General features: G+C 46.9%; 1 protein-coding gene across 5 annotated transcripts in view; it reads right to left on the reverse strand.

Annotated features, from left to right (window-relative positions):
* The window catches only part of LOC138283048 (C-type lectin domain family 2 member L-like), a 733,614-nt gene that overhangs the window by 424,280 nt on the left and 288,486 nt on the right, over window positions 1-20,848 (reverse strand). For all 5 annotated transcript variants that reach the window (XR_011201039.1, XM_069221186.1, XM_069221187.1 and 2 more), the window contains one exon: window positions 12,992-13,095. Coding sequence is in view for 4 of the 5 variants with exons in the window: in XM_069221186.1 (XP_069077287.1) it covers window positions 12,992-13,095 (104 nt within the window). In the remaining variant the exon portion in view is untranslated. The remainder of the gene's footprint in view (window positions 1-12,991; window positions 13,096-20,848) is intronic.

A 20,848-nucleotide genomic window follows, 5' to 3' on the forward strand; every position in this document is an offset into this window, starting at 1 on the left:
AGTGTTGGTTCCAGGCGTCGGGTCCCTTGTTACAGGCTGTCGCGTCAGGGGGAGCCTCTGGATTTCCTCTGCAGGTGTCGCTTTGGGGGTTCAGGGGGGTCAACTCTGGCTACTCACAGGCTCGCAGTCACCGGGGAGTCCTCCCTGTAGTGTTGGTTTTCTGCAGGTCAAGCCGGAGGCGTCGGGTGCAGAGTAGAAAGTCTCACGCTTCTGGCGGGAAACGTGCAGTGTTTGAAAGTGTTTCTTTGTTGCAAGAAAGTTGCAGATGGTTAAACATAGACGCTGTTCACTGGAGTTTCTTGGTCCTTGGGTGCAGGGCAGTCCTCTGAGGCATCAGAGGTCGCTGGTCCCTGTTGGATGCGTCGCTGTTGCAGTTTTCTTCGAAGTTGGGAGATAGGCCGGTAAGGCTGGGGACAAAGCAGTTGTCATCTCCGTCTTCACTGCAGGGCTTCAGGTCAGCAGTCCTTCTTCTTCTTTAGGTTGCAGAAATCTAGTTTCCTAGGTTCTGGGGAGCCCCTAAATACTGTATTTAGGGGTGTGTTTAGGTCTGGGAGGGCAGTAGCCAATGGCTACTGTCCTTGAGGGTGGCTACACCCTCTTTGTGTCTCCTCCCTGTGGGGAGGGGGGCACATCCCTAATCCTATTGGGGGAATCCTCCATCCACAAGATGGAGGATTTCTAAAAGTAAGAGTCACCTCAGCTCAGGACACCTTAGGGGCTGTCCTGACTGGGGGGTGACTCCTCCTTGTTTTTCTCATTGTCTCCTCCAGCCTTGCCACCAAACGTGGGGGCATTGGCCGGAGGGACTGGCATCTCCACTAGCTGGGATGCCCTGGGGCACTGTAACAAAAGGGGTGAGCGTTTGAGGCTCACCGCCAGTTCAGTTCCTGCAGGGGGAGGTGACAAGCCCCTCCACCCAGTACAGGCTTTGTTCCTGGCCACAGAGTGACAAAGGCACTCTCCCCATGTGGCCTGCAACATGTCTGGTGTGCGGCAGGCTGGAAAAAACTAGTCAGCCCACACTGGAAGTCAGCTATATTTTCAGGGGGCATCTCTAAGATGCCCTCTGGGTGTATTTTACAATAAATTGTACACTGGCATCATTGTGCATTTATTATGCTGAGAAGGTTGATACCAAAATTCCCAGTTTTCAGTGTAGTCTTTATGGTGCTGTGGAGTTCGTGTATGACAGACTCCCAGACCATATAATCTCATGGGTACGCTGCACTTACAATGTCTAAGGTTTTGCTTAGACACTGTAGGGGCATAGTGCTCATGCACATATGCCCTCACCTGTGGTATAGTGCACCCTGCCTTAAGGCTGAAAGGCCTGCTAGAGGGGTGACTTACCTATGCCACAGGCAGTGTGAGGTAGGCATGGCACATTTTCTCCCCACCAGCACACACAAGCTGTGAAGCAGTGTGCATGTGCTGAGTGAGGGGTCCCCAGGGTGGCATAAGACATGCTGCAGCCCTTAGGGACCTTCCCTGGCATCAGGGCCCTTGGTACCAGGGGTATCAGTTACAAGGGACTTACCTGAGTGCCAGGGTTGTGCCATTTGTGGAGACAAAGGTACAGTTTAGGGAAAGAACACTGGTGCTGGGCCTGGATAGCAGGGTCCCAGCACACTTTCAAATCATAACTTAGCATCAGCAAAGGCAGAAAGTCAGGGGGTAACCATGCCAAGGAGGCATTTCCTTACACCAGTCTTCGCCCATCGGAGCTATCCGCTTGGACTCAGGCGAACTAGTAAACACCTAAGGGGCAATCAACGAGGCCTTCTACACCTACTATCGTACACTGTACACCCTCCCCTCCCCCAGGGGACAGCGTGACTGTTTTTTTAGACTCCCTACAGTTCCGCCGCCTGCCTCCAGAACAGGCGGACACACTGAACAGGCCTATCGAGGTCGAGGAGATCTGCCTTTCGATATCTCAGTTGTCCAGAGGCAAGGCCTGAGGCTGGCCTGGCTTGTAGTGGGTACCAGAGGTACTTACACCTTGTGCCAAGTCCAGTTATTCCTTATTAGTGTAGAAGAGGTGTATCTAGCAGCTTAGGCTGATAGAAGGTAGCTATGGCAAAGCAGCTTAGGCTGAACTAGGAGACATGTAAAACTCCTACTATACCACTGGTGTCATATGCACAATATCATAAGAAAACACAATACACAGATATACTAAATATAAAGGTACTTTATTTTTATGACAATATGCCAAAAGTATCTCAGTGAGTACCCTCAGTATGAGGATGACAAATATACACAAGATATATGTACACAATACCAAAATTATGCAGTAATAGCAAAAGGAAGTATTGCAAGCAGTGTAAAGTTACAATAGATTGCAATAGGAGCACATAGGTATAGGGGCAACACAAACCATATACTCCAAAAGTGGAATGCGAACCACGAATGGACCCCAAACCTATGTGAGCTTGTAGAGGGTCGCTGGGACTGTAAGAAAACAGTGAGGGTTAGAAAAATAGCCCACCCAAAGACCCTGTAAGGTAGGTGTAAAGTGCACCTACAACACCCAGAGAGCACAGAAGTCGTGATAGGGGGATTCTGCAAGGAAAACCAACACCAGCAATGCAACAACAGTGGATTCCCGGACCTGAGTACCTGTAAGACAAGGGGACCAAGTCCAAGAGTCACGAGACTGCATCACCGGTCCTCTGGGTCCCCTCTCAGCACGACGAGCGTTGTCCCTGGAACTCAGCAACTCTGTCCAAGTGACTCCCACAGTCCAGTGACTCTTCAGTCCAAGTTTGGTGGAGGCAAGTCCTTGCCTCCCCACGCTAGACTGCATTGCTGGGTACCGCGTGATTTGCAGCTGCTCAGGCTCCTGTGCACTCGTCCAGGATTTCCTTTGTGCACAGCTAAGCCTGGGTCCCCGACACTCTAACCTGCAGTGCACAACCTTCTGAGTTGTCCTCCGGCGTCGTGGGACTCCCTTTTGTGACTTCGCGTGGACTCCGGTTCACTCCTCTTCTAAGTGCATGTTCCAGTACTTCTGTGGGTGCTGCCTGCTTCTGTGAGGGGCTCCCTGACTTGCTGGGCTCCCCCTCTGTCTCCTCATCCAAGTGGCGACATCCTGGGCCACAGCAGCATCCAAAAACCCTAACCGCAACTGTTGCAGCTAGCAAGGCTTGTTTGCGGTCTTTCTGCGTGGGAACACCTCTGCAAGCTTCTTCACGACGTGGGACATCCATCCTCCAAAGGGGAAGTTCCTAGTGCTCTTCGTTCTTGCAAAACACCAAGCTTCTTCCATCCGGTGGCAGCTTCTTTGCACCCTCAGCTGGCATTTCCTGGGCATCTGCCCTCTCTCGACATTGTCGTGACTCTTGGACTTGGTCCCCTTGTTCCACTGGTACTCAGGTCCGGAAATCCACTTTGGTTGCATTGCTGGTGTTGGTTTTCCTTGCAGAATCCCCCTATCACGACTTCTGTGCTCTCGGGGGGTAGTAGGTGCACTTTACACCTACCTTTCAGGGTCTTGGGGTGGGCTATTTTTCTAACCCTCACTATTTTCTTACAGTCCCAGCGACCCTCTACAAGCTCACAAAGGTTTGGGGTCCATTCGTGGTTCGCATTCCACTTTTGGAGTATATGGTTTGTGTTGCCCCTATACCTATGTGCTCCTATTGTAATCTATTGTAACTTTACACTGCTTGCATTACTTCCTTTTGCTATTACTGCATAATTTTGGTATTGTGTACATATATCTTGTGTATATTTGTCATCTTCATACTGAGGGTACTCACTGAGATACTTTTGGCATATTGTCATAAAAATAAAGTACCTTTATTTTTAGTACTTCTGTGTATTGTGTTTTCTTATGATAGATATTGTGCATATGACACCAGTGGTATAGTAGGAGCTTTACATGTCTCCTAGTTCAGCCTAAGCTGATTTGCCATAGCTACCTTCTATCAGCCTAAGGTGCTAGAAACACCTCTTCTACACTAATAAGGGATAACTGGACCTGGCACAAGGTGTAAGTACCTCTGGTACCCACTACAAGCCAGGCCAGCCTCCTACAGGTATATTTGTATATCTGTAGGAATAGAGTGGTCCTTCCTGTGGAAAGCACGAGGTGACAGAGTGATAATGCAATTGCAAGTATTTATCCCACTGCTGCACCACCAATGTAGGAGGCAGGCCTGGTTTGTAGTGGGTACCTAAGGTATTTACACCTTATACCAGGGCCAGTTATCCCTTAATAGTGATTTGTATGCTGTGTCTAGAAGCCAGGCTCACTAGAGGTAGCTGTAGCTGAGCAGCCAAGGCTTATCTAGCAGACATGCAAAGCTAAAGCAATCCCACTGTAGCCACACAGTACTCGCACACATGAAAGAAAATGCTCAGTGTTTCAAAAATAAAAGTACTTTATTTTGGTGACACAAATGCCAAAAATACCATAGAGACTATACTCCTTTAGGAGGTAGGTAGTACACAAATGATATACACTACTATGCAAAAACAGGTGTAAAACAGTTAGAAAACTGCAGATAGTGAAAATCACAATAGTCAGAAATGGGCCTATGTAGAACACAAACTAAATGTAGGAAGTTGGCTCTGTATGCACTATTTCAAAGTAAGGAATAGTATGCACAGAGTCCAAGGGTTCCCCTTAGAGGTAAGATAGTGGCAAAAAGAGATAATACTAATGCTCTATTTTGTGGTAGTGTGGTCGAGCAGTAGGCTTATCAAAGGAGTAGTGTTAAGCATTTGTTGTACACACACAGGCAATAAATGAGGAACACACACTCAGAGACAATTCCAGGCCAATAGGTTTTTGTATAGAAAAATATCTTTTCTTAGTTTATTTTAAGAACCACAGGTTCAAATTTTACATGTAATATCTCAAATGAAAGGTATTGCAGGTAAGTACTTTAGGAACTTTGAATAATCACAATAGCATATATACTTTTCAAATAAATCACATATAGCTATTTTAAAACTAGACAGTGCAATTTTCACAGTTCCTAGGGGGAGTAAGAGTTTGTTAATTCTTGCAGGTAAGTAAACCACCTACGGGGTTCAAGTTTGGGTACAAAGTAGCCCACCGTTGGGGGTTCAGAGCAACCCCAAAGTTACCACACCAGCAGCTCAGGGCCGGTCAGGTGCAGAGGTCAAAGTGGTGCCCAAAACACATAGGGTTCAATGGAGAAGGGGGTGCCCCGGTTCCAGTCTGCCAGCAGGTAAGTACCCGCGTCTTCGGAGGGCAGACCAGGGGGTTTTTGTAGGGCACCGGGGGGGGACACAAGTTAGCACAGGAAGTACACCCTCAGCAGCACGGGGGCGGCCGGGTGCAGTGTGCAAACACACGTCGGGTTTTCAATAGGTTTCAATGGGAGACCAAGGGGTCTCTTCAGCGATGCAGGCAGGCAAGGGGGGGCTCCTCAGGGTAGCCACCACCTGGGGAAGGGAGAGGGCCTCCTGGGGGTCACTCCTGCACTGGAGTTCCGATCTTTCAGGTCCTTGGGGCTGCTGGTGCAGAGTCGTTACCAGGTGTCGGGATCTGGGAAGCAGGCAGTCGCAGTCAGGGGGAACCTCGGGATTCCCTCTGCAGGCGTCGCTGTGGGGGCTCGGGGGGCAACTCTGGCTACTCACAGTCTCGTAGTCGCCGGGGAGTCCTCCCTGAAGTGTTGTTTCTCCACAAGTCGAGCCGGGGGCGTCGGGCGCAGAGTAGCAAGTCTCACGCTTCCGGCGGGAAACGCAGTTGTTTTAAAGTTGCTCCTTTGAAACAAAGTTGCAGTCTTGGGTGAACAGGGCAGCTGTTCTCAGGAGTTTCTTGGTCCTTCTAGAGCAGGGCAGTCCTCTGAGGATTCAGAGGTCGCTGGTCCCTGGGGAGAGCGTCGCTGGAGCAGTGTCTTTAGAAGTGGGGAGACAGGCCAGTAGAGCTGGGGCCAAAGCAGTTGGTGTCTCCGTCTTCTCTGCAGGGTTTTTCAGCTTAGCAGTCCTCTTCTTAGGTTGCAGGAATCTGAGTTTCTAGGTTCTGGGGAGCCCCAAATACTGACTTTAGGTGTGTGTTTAGGTCTGGGAGGGCAGTAGCCAATGGCTACTAGCCCTGAGGGTGGGTACACACTCTTTGTGCCTCCTCCCTGAGGGGAGGGGGGCACATCCCTAATCCTATTGGGGGAATCCTCCATCTGCAAGATGGAGGATTTCTAAAAGTCAGAGTCACCTCAGCTCAGGACACCTTAGGGGCTGTCCTGACTGGCCAGTGACTCCTCCTTGTTTTTCTCATTATCTCTCCTGGACTTGGCGCCAAAAGTGGGGGCTGTGTCCAGGGGGCGGGCATCTCCAGTAGCTAGAGTGCCCTGGGGCATTGTAACACGAAGCCTGAGCCTTTGAGGCTCACTGCTAGGTGTTACAGTTCCTGCAGGGGGAGGTGTGAAGCACCTCCACCCAGAGCAGGCTTTTGTTTCTGTCCTCAGAGAGCACAAAGGCTCTCACCGCATGGGGTCAGAAACTTGTCTCTCAGCAGCAGGCTGGCACAGACCAGTCAGTCCTGCACTGAACAATTGGGTAAAATACAGGGGGTATCTCTAAGATGCCCTCTGTGTGCATTTTTTAATAAATCCAACACTGGCATCAGTGTGGGTTTATTATTCTGAGAAGTTTGATACCAAACTTCCCAGTATTCAGTGTAGTCATTATGGAGCTGTGGAGTTCGTTTTTGACAGACTCCCAGACCATATACTCTTATGGCTACCCTGCACTTACAATGTCTAAGGTTTTGCTTAGACGCTGTAGGGGCATAGTGCTCATGCACCTATGCCCTCACCTTTGGTATAGTGCACCCTGCCTTAGGGCTGTAAGGCCTGCTAGAGGGGTGACTTACCTATGCCATAGGCAGTGTGAGGCTGGCATGGCACCCTGAGGGGAGTGCCATGTTGACTTAGTCTTTTTCTCCCCACCAGCACACACAAGCTGGCAAGCAGTGCGTCTGTGCTGGGTGAGGGGTCCCTAGGGTGGCATAACACATGCTGCAGCCCTTAGCGACCTTCCCTGGCATCAGGGCCCTTGGTACCAGGGGTACCAGTTACAAGGGACTTACCTAGGTGCCAGGGCTGTGCCAATTGTGGAAACAATGGTACATTTTAGGTGAAAGAACACTGGTGCTGGGGCCTGGTTAGCAGGGTCCCAGCACACTTCTCAGTCAAGTCAGCATCAGTATCAGGCAAAAAGTGGGGGGTAACTGCAACAGGGAGCCATTTCTTTACACAAACTATATACTAAAATATAGGAATGCAAATGTCTGTTTCCCACCTAGGCAAGTGTAGTGTGTAGAGGGTCTTTAGGAGTAGTAGAAAACACCAAAAGGTAAGTACCAGAACGCTCCCCAGAGCCCAGGAAACTAGGAGTAAAGTACAGGAACTTCCCAAAACACACAGAAAGAGGAGAAAGAAGATTATGCAAGAACCGGAAGAGACTGCAAGACACCAACAGTGGATTCCTGGACCTGAAGACCTGTGAAGAAAGGGGACCAAGTCCAAGAAGCACAGACGAGTCCAGGGAGAACAGGAGCCCCTGCCAACCAGTACGAAGGTGCAAAAGAAGAACCACCGGTGAAGAAGAACAGTCAGTACTGCACCCCAGAAGACAGATGCTGGTTCTGGTTGGTGCAGATGATGTCCCACGCCGGGTGGGGGATTGCAGCCTGGTGTGTGTCGCTGGAGTCTGCCAACAAGCTTTGGGACACGCAAAGCTTGCAGTTAGGGGGAATTGGCGCTGCCTGGGACCAGGAGGGACCTGGTGGACCACCAGGTAGGGAAGTCAGAGGGGGCTCTCAGCAACTCAGAGAGCCAGAGAAGACCAGACAACAAGCTCAGGAGTTCCACAGCATGGGGACAAAGAAGGTACAAAAGGATGCCCATGCATCACTACAACAAAGGATTCCACGCCGCTGGAGAACCACTCAGGAAGATGTGCGTTGCAGGATAGAGTGCTGGGGGGCTGGAGCTGCACGGTGCATGAATAACTTTGTGGAAGTATGCCAACAAGCCTTGGCAACTGCAAAACGCAGAGTGCATGGGGGTACTGTCTTGCATGGGGAGGCAAGCTCTTACCTCCACCAAACTTGGACAGAAGGACATCAGGACCACTTCACTCAACCACCTATGATGTGATGCAGGATCCACGCAACTCATGAGGAAAGGGGACCCACACCACCCATCGTCGATGCAGAGAGGTGCCTGCTGAAGCAGGAAAGTGACTCCTTCACTCCAAGGGAAATTCCTTCGTTCTTCTGGTGTAGGCTGAAGACAGGCTGTCCTCTGAGGATGCAAGTCTGGGAAACAGTTGCAGTTGCTGGCAGAAGCTGAAGATACAATGTTGCAGAAGTCATCTTTGCTTCTTTGTTGCAGTTTGTAGAGTTCCTGGAGGGTCCGGGTGCATTTTTTTCAGTGAAAATGTGAAGTAGAGTATGCAGAGGATTCCTGCTGGAGTCTTGCATTCCGAATCTGAAGAACCACCCAAAGGAGAGACCCTAAATAGTCCTGAAAGGGGGATTGGTCACCTAACCAGGTAAGCACCTATCAGGAGGGGTCTCTAAAGTCACCTGCTGGCACTGGCCAATCAGATGCTCCCAGAGTGTCCCACTATCTTGGGATCCAAGATGGCAAAACTCAGGGACACTCTGGAGGAGCTCTGGGCACCACCCCTGGGGTGGTGTTGGACAGGGGAGTGGTCACTCCCCTTTCCTTTGTCCAGTTTTGCACCAAAGCAGAGACTGGGGGGCCTGGACTGGTATAGACTGGATTATGCAAGGATGGCACCAAATGTGCCCTTCAAAGCATTTCCAGTGGCTTGGAAATGCTGCCCCTCCCAAGCCTGTAACACCTATTTCCAAAGGGAGAGGGTGTAACAACCCTCTCCAAAAGGAAATCCTTTGTTCTGCCTACCTGGGCTTGAGCGACTCAAGCAACAGGAGGGCAGAAACCTGTCTGTGAGGTGGTAGCAGATGGGGCTTCCTGGAAAACCTCAGAAGGCTGTAATAGAAATACTGGGGGTTCTCTAAGGAGCCCCCAAAGTGCATGGAATCAAACAACCAATGCTAGCAAAAGCACAGGGGTATGATTTCTACATGTTTGATACCAAATATGCCTATGTTCAGAGTTACCATTATGTAGCTGGAAATAGGTAGTGACCTATGTCCAGTACACACGTAAAATGGTTTCCCTGCACTCATGAAGTCTGGGAAAATGGTCCTGGAGGTCATGGGATACCTCTGCTAGTGCAGGGGTGCCCTCACACAGGTCCTCTGCACCCTGCCCTCAGTGCTGGAAGGCCTGCTATAGGAGTGGCTCATAAGTGAACTAGTGCAGTGTAAATGGCAGTGAACGGGTGTATGCACCTTTTCACGCACACTGCAATGGCAGTCCTGAAGAAGCGTTTGCATGGGCTCCCTATTGGTGGCAAAAGAAATGCTGCAGCCCATAGGGATCCCCTGGAATCCAAATGTCCTGGGTACCCAGGTACCATTTACTAGGGACTTATAAGGGCATCAGTATGCCAATTGCGGGTGAAATACTGGGTTACCAGTATGGAACAACCATAATTTAAGGGAGAGAGCATAACTACTGGGGTCTGATTACCAGGTTCCCAGTAGGCACAGTCAAACACACTGAAACAGGCCAAAAGTGGGGGTAACCAAGCTAGAAGGAGGCTACTTTCCTACAGACAACATTGGGGATTTCTTATGACAGTCAATACACCATAAATTCCAACTGGAGGCTGGTAACTATATCAAGGTTTGTGTCTTTGGATGTGTAATAAAGAACCCTTTTAATCAGGAAGTCATTTTTTTATAACAATTTTAAATGTGCCTCTTTTAGAAAGTTAGCATTCTTCTGCCCTTAGCCCTTTTGTGTCTGCAGCTTGGCCAAGGTCACATGACTGGGTGTAACTGACAGTCAGACTTTGTGACTTCCTCTCTAACAGTCACCCAATAAAGGGATGAGGTGTACCTGAATGGGTAATCGGCTGGCAGGGTGGGGGCAGAATTGAGTATAGCCCAACTTACCTCTGAATAGGCTGCGCTCTGCCTTCATACAAAGGGCCTAAGGACCTCACATTGTTACTGGGGCCAGCTTGGAGCCAAGGCAGTGGAGGCAGGAAATTCCATGCACTTCAAAGCTATTGTCTAGAAGCTTCTCCAACTTTCAACAACCAGTGCACCAGGGTATAAAGTACAGCCTCAGACACCAACTCTTCAGTGCTTCTGGACCTGTGGCTACTCTGCTATGAAGAAGGACTGCCACTCTGCTGGGCTTCTGCTCTGAAAGACTTCTGATCTGCTGGATTGCTGCTCTGTTTGCCCAGCTGCTCTGGTACCATCTGGCTGGGGACAAGGACTGAATCTTCAACTGTCCCAGGACTTCCAGAGTGACTCACAAGGACTAGTTTTATGGACTTCTGTTCAGAGCCACAGGGACACAAAAGGCTACCTCCATCTAGAACCTGCACCCTGGGCCCAGCCTGAGTAAGTCCTAAATTCCCAAGAGGTGGCCCCCCAGTCCTGGGCCAATGAAAGTAGTGCTAAAGGTGCCTAGATGCCAAAATCCAAAATTGGGGACTTTTTTGGCTAAAAACTGCTCTGAGAACCCAGTGGAGGCCCAGACTAACCTGCTTGCCTATCAGCCTGAGGAGCATCACTGAATGGATTGGCTTTTTATCTTTTTCCACTATGTTCTTCTCTGCAGCCGCAAATCTGGTTCTTTCGTAAACGAGTATCCAACCTCATAAAATTGTCTTCAGCAACAGCCCTTTGCCTCCTCCCACTGGAGATTTTTTACTTCCATTTCAGAGGCTAAGGATGAACATGGAAATCATCTCTGCGGCTTTCACCCCATGCTACCTGGTGATGACACTCCTTCAGACACTTCCTACACCCTTCCCTAGCTGGTCGGCTATATTTTTCCATTTTGACCAGATCTTGCTCAACTAGAAATCCATGGTTGCTGCATTGATCTTTTAAGTTCTAGTTGTTACTATAAACTTTAAAAAAAACATAACTCAAGTTCTTCTAAGTGGATTTTTGTCATTTAATAGTCAAATAATTTATTAAAATGTACTCTGTCTTTCTAAATTGGTTTGGGATGTTTCTTGTGTTGTGTTTTCATTTTATTGCTGTTTGCGTGCTGCATAATTACTTTACACATTGCCTCTAACTTATGTTAGACTGCTTTTTGTGCCAAGCTACCCACTTTTTGTGGTTCCCCTTACAAGGGATTGTGTCTGTTGCTTAGCTAGGGCTCCTCCAACAACCCAATTTCTAACAGTCTCTCAACACTGAAGGGTCACTGCGAGACATGGTTCAGCCCCCAGGAAACAAATCAGACTGACTAACCACAACAAGAATTTCCAGCTACAAATGTGCACTCATACAGCACTGTGCCCACACCTCAAGTGCATGCAAGTCAGATATCTCAGCCAGAGAGTCGAAGATGCCAAACCTGACGACACCACACAGTGAAACAGCCGATCAGATCCAGTGTTCGCAGGGCTTTGTTGCTCACTAACATCAAGAACACTATTCATCCCACAGGTGTGAACTGCGTTTATAGAGGAGAGGGTTTGTTTTTACACCTACAATGCACTGGATGGCTTGTCATCACTAAGTGTTTGTTTCTTCATCACACTTTTATTTATTATACAGTTTAATGAATAATACTGTGCTAAGCAGACAAAACAATGTTCTTTAAACATAATTTAAAGAGTCATTTGTGTTTTGGCCAATGAACGGACACCAAAAACAGACTACTCAGTCTTCTCTCTGGGTCTGCAGGCTTATTGTATGGTTATTTATAAATAATGCTTTCCCTTACTCTTGTGAGCCATAAAGCGCTTTATAAGTGTTAAAGTGCTTCATATACCTTGTAGAATAACTTTACCTCCATTCTACAAGGCAGGCGTTTTGCAGCATCATATATTCAGCCTCAGGAGTGCTCATGTTATTAAGCAGTCTAAAGTACTTTTCCATGGTTTCTTTGGCAGTTAAGGCTTCCAGGAGCTATCCATGTGTTATGTTTTCTCTTTCCATGGTCACATGCATTGGTGATGGCAAACCCTGAATTATGGGAAAGAGGTGGCTGCTGAAATGTGGGCCCTTTGTCTGAATGAGTCTAGGTCGATGATTGGACTAGTGTTTAATGATTTCCTAAAAAGACATCTCAGCTGGAGCCTTCATTTCCTTGTGAGAAGAGTCAGATTGCCACTGCTCATGTAAATGAGAAGAGGTCTGTGGGGCTACATTATTTGGGTGTTTAAACTACTTCAAATGTGCATCCTCCCACTGGGTACTTGTCACCACAACTAACTATGAACTAAAGGTGCTGCAGGCAGGAGTGGGAGCCACTTCTTTCGACCTTGATCGACCAACACAGAAATGTGTTAGGGGTAGAAAGCCCTTCGGGTGCTTTTTGTTTGGGGTAGATGAGTGTGTCTGCTTGTCTTGTGTTTTGTCGCATATTTTGCAAACAGACCGTTTAAGTATAATGCCTGGGATATTTTCTGGCTTGCCTTTGATAACTGTGATGTAAAATAACCCTTTTTGATACCTTAAAAATGGTAATAAATGTGTGTTGTACAACCCACCATTTGAATCCATTTAATTAAAAAATATTATGTGGGGAAGAACCTCTTCCCCCACCCCTCCACCCAACATCCACCTCTTTCAGTTCGGGCTTGCTTGTGTATTATACACAGGTCTAAAACTTCCACCCACCAATTTTTAAATCCACCAGCCTCCCCTGACACCAGTCATCACAAATGTGTGCTGGAGAGCATCTTTAAAAAGCACATCCAGTGCTCTGTTTGTGTGAAACAGACCCTGTGTCAAGTCCACGGGCAGGGTTTGTGAGTTCTAAAGGGAGCCAGCTGAGCCTATCCTGGTGTGCATTACACACTCATATCTAAATTGTAGATTTCAGCCACTCTCAATACAAACAAATGTCCCTATAAAAAGGTGACAGACTCTTACAAGCTGCTGCTGCAGGCGGTCCCGTTCGCCCAGTGGATTCCATCCTCTCTCTTCCGCAGACCGACCCACACGTGGTGCTCACCGGAAATGTCCATCAAGAAATTCTGCATAAAGGAAAAATGATTCAGCCATATATTTTGTTTTACAATTTGCAACAAGTTTACATGGAAGGAACTAAACAATCAATATTTTTATCAACCATATGTTCTCGCTCATATAGTGGGAACGGCTTGAAAAGTATCTGATTAAACACATTTTAAAACAATACTTGATTCCCAGTTTTGTCATCAGTGGAATGGGTATAATTTAATTATCACTTTTTGTGTCATAAGTTGTTTCAAATGTGAGATCTATTGGCTTTGCTATTGCTTGTTTAAACTACCTGATGATAGGGACCAGGAGGTTGCAGGGGCTGTAACTGTTGTGCCATTGCAGCAGCAGGGGGCACTGTGCAGGAAGAGACAAGATGTGAATGTGCAATGGAGAAACCCACAAGGTACTGGTAATGAATGGTGGGGAAAGTTATCTGGTCTTGAGTCATACACAGCCTGTCAAATTATAATTTCTCTGCCATGTTCTTTTTAGATAGATAGTGATAAGTGAGGCCTCTGTGACGAATCACTTCAAAAGAATCACCTCAGTTGAGGTAGATGTTTGTTTACTTACAACAGCTTACATGGCATTCACCACCCCTAAGGTGTTGCCTGTGAGGTGGATCCTCTTTTACATATTACTCCATGGAGAGAAAATAGCCAATGAGGTTTAGGGAAGTGACCCTTCCCACAGGAAGTGGTCACCATAGTGAGTGTAGCCACCCAAGGGTAAGCGTTCCATTGGACACTACCAGGTTCCCCCTAAAATGCCGACTAAGTTCAATATTTATTGGGCATCCCAAGCCCAAGATTTCAGATTCAAAAGAACAAAGAAGACCAGCACCAAAGACGATCCAAAGCAAGAGAACTGTAGACCTGCTGTATCAAAAAAAGGCGACAAATCCTGCCTGCTACACCCTGGACCCGAGAATCGCCGCTGTGGAGGAGCTGGACACTAGACTGACCTCAAGAAACCCAGAGGACCTACAGGCTTCACCAAAAACCCAAGATCTCTCTTCTGAGTGAAGGTACCACTGTGCAACCAACAAAGAACCAGCAATCCAGTGAGAGTCACTTTACTGACTGGCCGATATCTCTCGAACCAGAAGCTGCAAACAGATTTGACAACACACCGATGACTGCCAGGACACACCTCACAAGTGTGCCAAGATTGGTGCCCTCCAGAGTCGTGATAATAACCCTGGTACTGGTCAGTGGATATCGGACACCAAGAGAACCAGCTCCCCCAGAGCTGAAAAAGGACCAGGAGGAATCCCCAGTCGAGGGACTTCAGGAACACCCCGGGCCTCCCACCAGAGTGCCATGTTGTCCTGTAAGCCGCCCTCCAATAGACTCACCTCTAGCTCCAAGGGTCTAAGTTGCGCACAGCTCCTGGATCAACAACTCAACCTGCACCCAGCAACACAGCAACAAGGAACCCGCTGTACCCACAGGGTCCCACACCCCTTGTGACCTCGACACCCCAATGGGACCGCAAGGCACCACCTTTGAATCTGAAAGAACCACCCTTTTCCAAGTGGTCCCCCCAAGTGGCCCTGTACCTGCTCCAAGAGACTTTCCAACGCTGTTATTGCCAGAACCGAGAGCCGCCCAAGCCTCTCCAGCTGGCACAGTGTGCCCACCGATGGCCTGGACCAACCTGCAAAAGCAAAACCTGGTAACATAACTGTACGATTTTATATAGGTGACTGCCTATTGATACCTATGGTGCACAATTATGCACAGGAAGACTGCATTTAATAAAACTTCAACAATTCATAACTACAAAAGTACTTAACCAATCTTAATGAACTTGATCCTAAAATGTATATAAAAACGCGACGTATTTTTGTAAATTGGTCTCAAGTTATTCCTTTGAGTGTGTGTGGTGCATGATTGATACTGTGAGTACAACAAAAACTTTGCAGTTCTCCAAGATTAGCCTAACTGCTCAATCAATCTACCTAAACCATTTGAGCATTAGGTGAACTTGTTTTTACCTCTGGAAACCAATGTCTGGTTGCTTGGACCCCCTACACAGTGTGCCTAGTTTGTACACTACATAGAGGGCCAGCCTCCTACACTGGTTAAACCTTTCTATCAACCCATTTGTTTGTGGATGCTATGGAGTAGTAAACTAAAGGTTACATCACATTCCTTCCACATGTGTTTTAAGTATGCAGACATGTAGTTACAACCTGCCTGATACCACCTCATTAGGGAACCTGTTAGAAATTGGGTCTCTAGTTGGCAGAAGAATACACCCTTGTCCAAGTAGTGACCACAATCCTGGTCACGGGTAAGTCACAACACAACCCAAATCATCCTGTGCTCACCCTCTGGTAGCATGGCTCAAAACAGGCAGGCTTAACTTTGAAGGCAATATGACTCAACATTATCAAATTCCATCTCCAACCACTACTAGTTCAATGTTGCTTGGGGGCAATTTTAAAAGCACAGCTAGGGTTAGCTTACTCCAATCCAGATCACATTCAGAGTTTTCAGACACTTCTCCCTCAGTTTCAGGAAAATCAATCCTGTATGGTAAGGAACATCATGCGCCCCCTACAACAGTGTCTGTCTCACAAAGGGACTCAGCCACAGGGCCGCCTGGAAGATCTAGTGTTGTTACACCTCCAGACTCACCGTTCTCCATAATGGTGAAACACCAACAACCTCTTGAAGGGGTGGCCCTTTCTAGACTTTGTGTCTCACATCACATCGACCAAAGACACATTACAGACAGGTTGGGGTGCTCATCTCCAAGACTTGATAGTTTAAGGTCTCTGGGATGCCATACACCAGTCCCTACACATTAACTACCTGGAACTTCAGGCAATAGTCTTAGCTATGAAAGCTTTCTTTCCTCATCTGTCTCAAAAGGTTGACCTTGTCTAGATGGACAACATGACAGCCATGTACCACTTACAAAAACAGATGGGGTACAGTCTTCATAGCTATCACACCTGTCTCAGACCATATGTGATTCACCACCACATTCACCCGTTGGTGGAATATCTACCTGGAATGGACAACAACTTTGCAGACCTGCTCAACAGGATGCAGCAACAAGTCCACACGTGGAGCTCCACCCACAAGTCCTCCAGTCATACTACAAAAGTTGGAGGACTCTTCACATAGACCTTTTTGCCACAGCAGAAAACGTGAAATGTCCAAACCACATCCAGGTATCCACACCCATTATCTAAGGGCAATGCTTTATGGATGAGTTGGCCAGGGATATCTGCCTACAATGTTCTGCTTGCTCCTCTCATTCCATTATTCCTTTTATGGTTTGTAGGATCAGGCAAACATCTCTCATCATGATCCTTGTGGCTCCCACAAGGGCACGCCAGCCTTGGTTCACCACACAAATATATCACTCAGTAGTCGCGCACAAAAAACTCCCCAACAGGCCGTACCTTCTAACCCAGAATCAAGGTCAAATCAGACATCCAATCCCCAAGTCACTGAGCCCTGCAGTATTGCTCCTGAGTTCGTAGAATTTGGTTATCTAGGTTTACCTGCAGAATGTATGAACATTCAAGGAAACATGCAGACCCACCACTGGAGCTTGTTATGCTGCAAAATGGAAACATTTTGTTTGCTACTTCCAACCCATATGCATTGATCATATAAAAGCCACAGTACAAGACATTGTTTGCTATCTGCTTTACTTGCAGAAAGCAAATCTTGCATACGCTTCCATTCATGTACATCTCACATTTATAGCTTCATAGCTCCAAAATAGAGAACACATTTCCTTATTCAGAATTCCAGTGATAAAAGCTTTTTTTTTTGAAGGACTTAAACAAGTTATTCCGCCTAGTGTGCCTCCGGCCCCCTCATCCCACATTCGAACTACGTCACTCATGTCCCCTTCAACTTTTTTCATGGAAGGTGGTTTTCTTAGTTGCATCACACCACTCAGAAGCGCGAGTAAGCTCTAGCCACTAATCTTAGAAGAAACCTTCTTCCAAATTCATTGTGACAAAGAAGTTCTTCGCACGAATCCTAAATGTCTGCCTAAAGTGGTTTCACAATTTCATCTCAATCAGTCTATTGAGCTCACAGCTTTCTTCTCACAGTCTTAATCCGTTACCGAAACAGCCTTTCACACATTAGATGACAAAAGGGCTCTCATGTTCTATATGGCCAGAAATAAAAACTTTAGGAAAACCAAACAACTTTTTGTAGCCTTTTCCGCACTTTATAAAGGCAACCTAATATCCAAATTAGGCATAGCCAGATGGAGAGTCAAATGTATACAAACTTGCTACATTAAGGCCAAAAGACCTTTCCCTGTTTCTCTCATAGCACACTCTACTTGAAAAAAGGGAGCAGCTATGGCCTTCCTTGGAAACATTCCCATATCTGACATTTGTAAGGCAGCTACATGGTCTACACCACACACCTTCACAAAAAACTACTGTGTGGATGTTTGAACACGCCAACAAGCCAGAGTAGGTAAGGCAGCACAACATAACCTTTTCCAGTCAACTGGAACTCCCACAGGCTAGCCACCACTTCTACAGAGGAACTGCTTTACAGTCTATGCAGAGCAGTGTATCTACAGTCACAAATGTCACTGAACAGATTATGTTACCTACCCTGTAAGCATCTGTTCATGGCTTGTAGTGCTGTAGATTCATATGCGCCTGATGGAAAGTGGGTTACTGGCAGTGGTAACTATGAACTTACCACTGGCACCAAGGCCACTAGCTAAATATAGGTTCAGTACAGGTCCCAGTAAATTAGTCCCTTGCTCAACCCTTGGTAGCTATAACCGAGCAGGCAGGCCTAACTTAGGAGACAAGAGTTTAAAGCATTCAAAAACACCAATACAGTAATAAGTGGGGCACAACACACAATACAAATCCCACACCAATTTATAAAAATAGGTCATATTTTTATGATTAAGTAGACACCAAATGGACAAAAATCCAATGTAGGGAACCAGAGATATGAATTTAAAAAGAATAATCCCTTTCTAACGCTTAGAAACAAAAAGTGCCAACTTTACCAAAATTCTCTAAACTTCAGGAGGTGTTTCCTGAAGTCCTCCTTGCAGGTACAAAAGGTCCGAAACATAAATCCAAGAGTCTGGAATCTCCGGGTGTGTCCTTGGAACCGGAGATATGAATTTTGTAAAGAATAAACACTTCCTAGTGCTTAGAAACACAAAGCGCCAATTTTACTAAAACTTTCCAAACTCCTGCAATCTTCAGGAGGCGTTTCCTTAAGTCCTCCTTGCAGGTACAGAGGGGGTCCAAAACACAAATCCAAGGGTCTGGAATCTCCTGTATGATCCTTGGAAAGTTGGACCACAATTCCCACAATGCAACTGGCCAAATCCTTAAACGTCCCCTGGATGCACTCCAGGCTCGGGACTTTTGTTGGGGATGATGCAGGTGACGCTCTGTTAACCTGTAGCTGCAGGGTGTCCACTCCTGAGTCCTTCTTGAAGCAAGGCACCGTCCCCAGGGCTGTAGTACCAGATTTTGCAGCAGGCACAGTTCACTTAGAAGTGCAGGCCAAGGGTGCAGATCCAGATTCCAGCAGGGCATTCCATCTTTCTCTTGTAGTTTCAGGCAGCAGATCTGAGAGGCTATGCACCTCTCACATATTTATTTCCAGCTCCTGGGCATCAGGAAGGGGGGTGCCCAACCAATAGAATGCAGAGTGGAGCCTAGATGCGTGACCACTTCCTGCAAAGTGTGGCATATTCCTGCCCCGGAAAGCACCATTTTTCCAAAATCCATGATGTCTGAAACTAAGAGCTGACTAAACTATCCTCGAGTGCCGCTCATTTCCATATATCTCCTCCTTCTAACATCTGCAAATTCCTTCCTTAAGCCTAGTATCTGGCTGAGGTGTCCAGAAGGTGGGGGTTAGGTGATCTGGCATTCTCTCCTGTCTTGCTCTGCTTTGAAGCTGTATGTTTTATTACCCCTCCCCCTGCTCATGCATTCCTGTGTAGCCCCCGAACTGCCCTTCACCAGAGATGCTCTCCCCTGGACAGCCACTTATCACTTAATCAAGCAGCTCTGCTAATCCTGTTAGCACTGACCAATCAGAGGGGACAGTCAGAAGGCTGGATTTTGGCTTACAGAAAGTAAAGCCTTATAACTTATTTTCTGTACAACTTCTGATAAATTCACAAATGTCAAATTGCTGGATTTATCAAAACAAATCTTTTAAGTCCTTAAATTACTTTTCTGCGCCTTTCTTTACTATTAATACCATTAAAATACAATATAGCAATGATAGCCTATGAAGCATTCAAAAACACCAATACAGTAATAAGTGGGGCACAACACACAATACAAATCCCACACCAATTTATAAAAATAGGTCATATTTTTATGATTAAGTAGACACCAAATGGACAAAAATCCAATGTAGGGAACCAGAGATATGAATTTAAAAAGAATAATCACTTTCTAACGCTTAGAAACAAAAAGTGCCAACTTTACCAAAATTCTCTAAACTTCAGGAGGTGTTTCCTGAAGTCCTCCTTGCAGGTACAAAAGGTCCGAAACATAAATCCAAGAGTCTGGAATCTCCGGGTGTGTCCTTGGAACCGGAGATATGAATTTTGTAAAGAATAAACACTTCCTAGTGCTTAGAAACACAAAGCGCCAATTTTACTAAAACTTTCCAAACTCCTGCAATCTTCAGGAGGCGTTTCCTTAAGTCCTCCTTGCAGGTACAGAGGGTCCAAAACACAAATCCAAGGGTCTGGAATCTCCTGTATGATCCTTGGAAAGTTGGACCACAATTCCCACAATGCAACTGGCCAAATCCTTAAACGTCCCCTGGATGCACTCCAGGCTCGGGACTTTTGTTGGGGATGATGCAGGTGACGCTCTGTTAACCTGTAGCTGCAGGGTGTCCACTCCTGAGTCCTTCTTGAAGCAAGGCACCGTCCCCAGGGCTGTAGTACCAGATTTTGCAGCAGGCACAGTTCACTTAGAAGTGCAGGCCAAGGGTGCAGATCCAGATTCCAGCAGGGCATTCCATCTTTCTCTTGTAGTTTCAGGCAGCAGATCTGAGAGGCTATGCACCTCTCACATATTTATTTCCAGCTCCTGGGCATCAGGAAGGGGGGTGCCCAACCAATAGAATGCAGAGTGGAGCCTAGATGCGTGACCACTTCCTGCAAAGTGTGGCATATTCCTGCCCCGGAAAGCACCATTTTTCCAAAATCCATGATGTCTGAAACTAAGAGCTGACTAAACTATCCTCGAGTGCCGCTCATTTCCATATATCTCCTCCTTCTAACATCTGCAAATTCCTTCCTTAAGCCTAGTATCTGGCTGAGGTGTCCAGAAGGTGGGGGTTAGGTGATCTGGCATTCTCTCCTGTCTTGCTCTGCTTTGAAGCTGTATGTTTTATTACCCCTCCCCCTGCTCATGCATTCCTGTGTAGCCCCCGAACTGCCCTTCACCAGAGATGCTCTCCCCTGGACAGCCACTTATCACTTAATCAAGCAGCTCTGCTAATCCTGTTAGCACTGACCAATCAGAGGGGACAGTCAGAAGGCTGGATTTTGGCTTACAGAAAGTAAAGCCTTATAACTTATTTTCTGTACAACTTCTGATAAATTCACAAATGTCAAATTGCTGGATTTATCAAAACAAATCTTTTAAGTCCTTAAATTACTTTTCTGCGCCTTTCTTTACTATTAATACCATTAAAATACAATATAGCAATGATAGCCTATGAAGCATTCAAAAACACCAATACAGTAATAAGTGGGGCA

Source organism: Pleurodeles waltl, chromosome 2_2 (genome assembly GCF_031143425.1).
Source record: "Pleurodeles waltl isolate 20211129_DDA chromosome 2_2, aPleWal1.hap1.20221129, whole genome shotgun sequence".
NCBI classification, from domain to species: Eukaryota; Metazoa; Chordata; class Amphibia; order Caudata; family Salamandridae; genus Pleurodeles; species Pleurodeles waltl.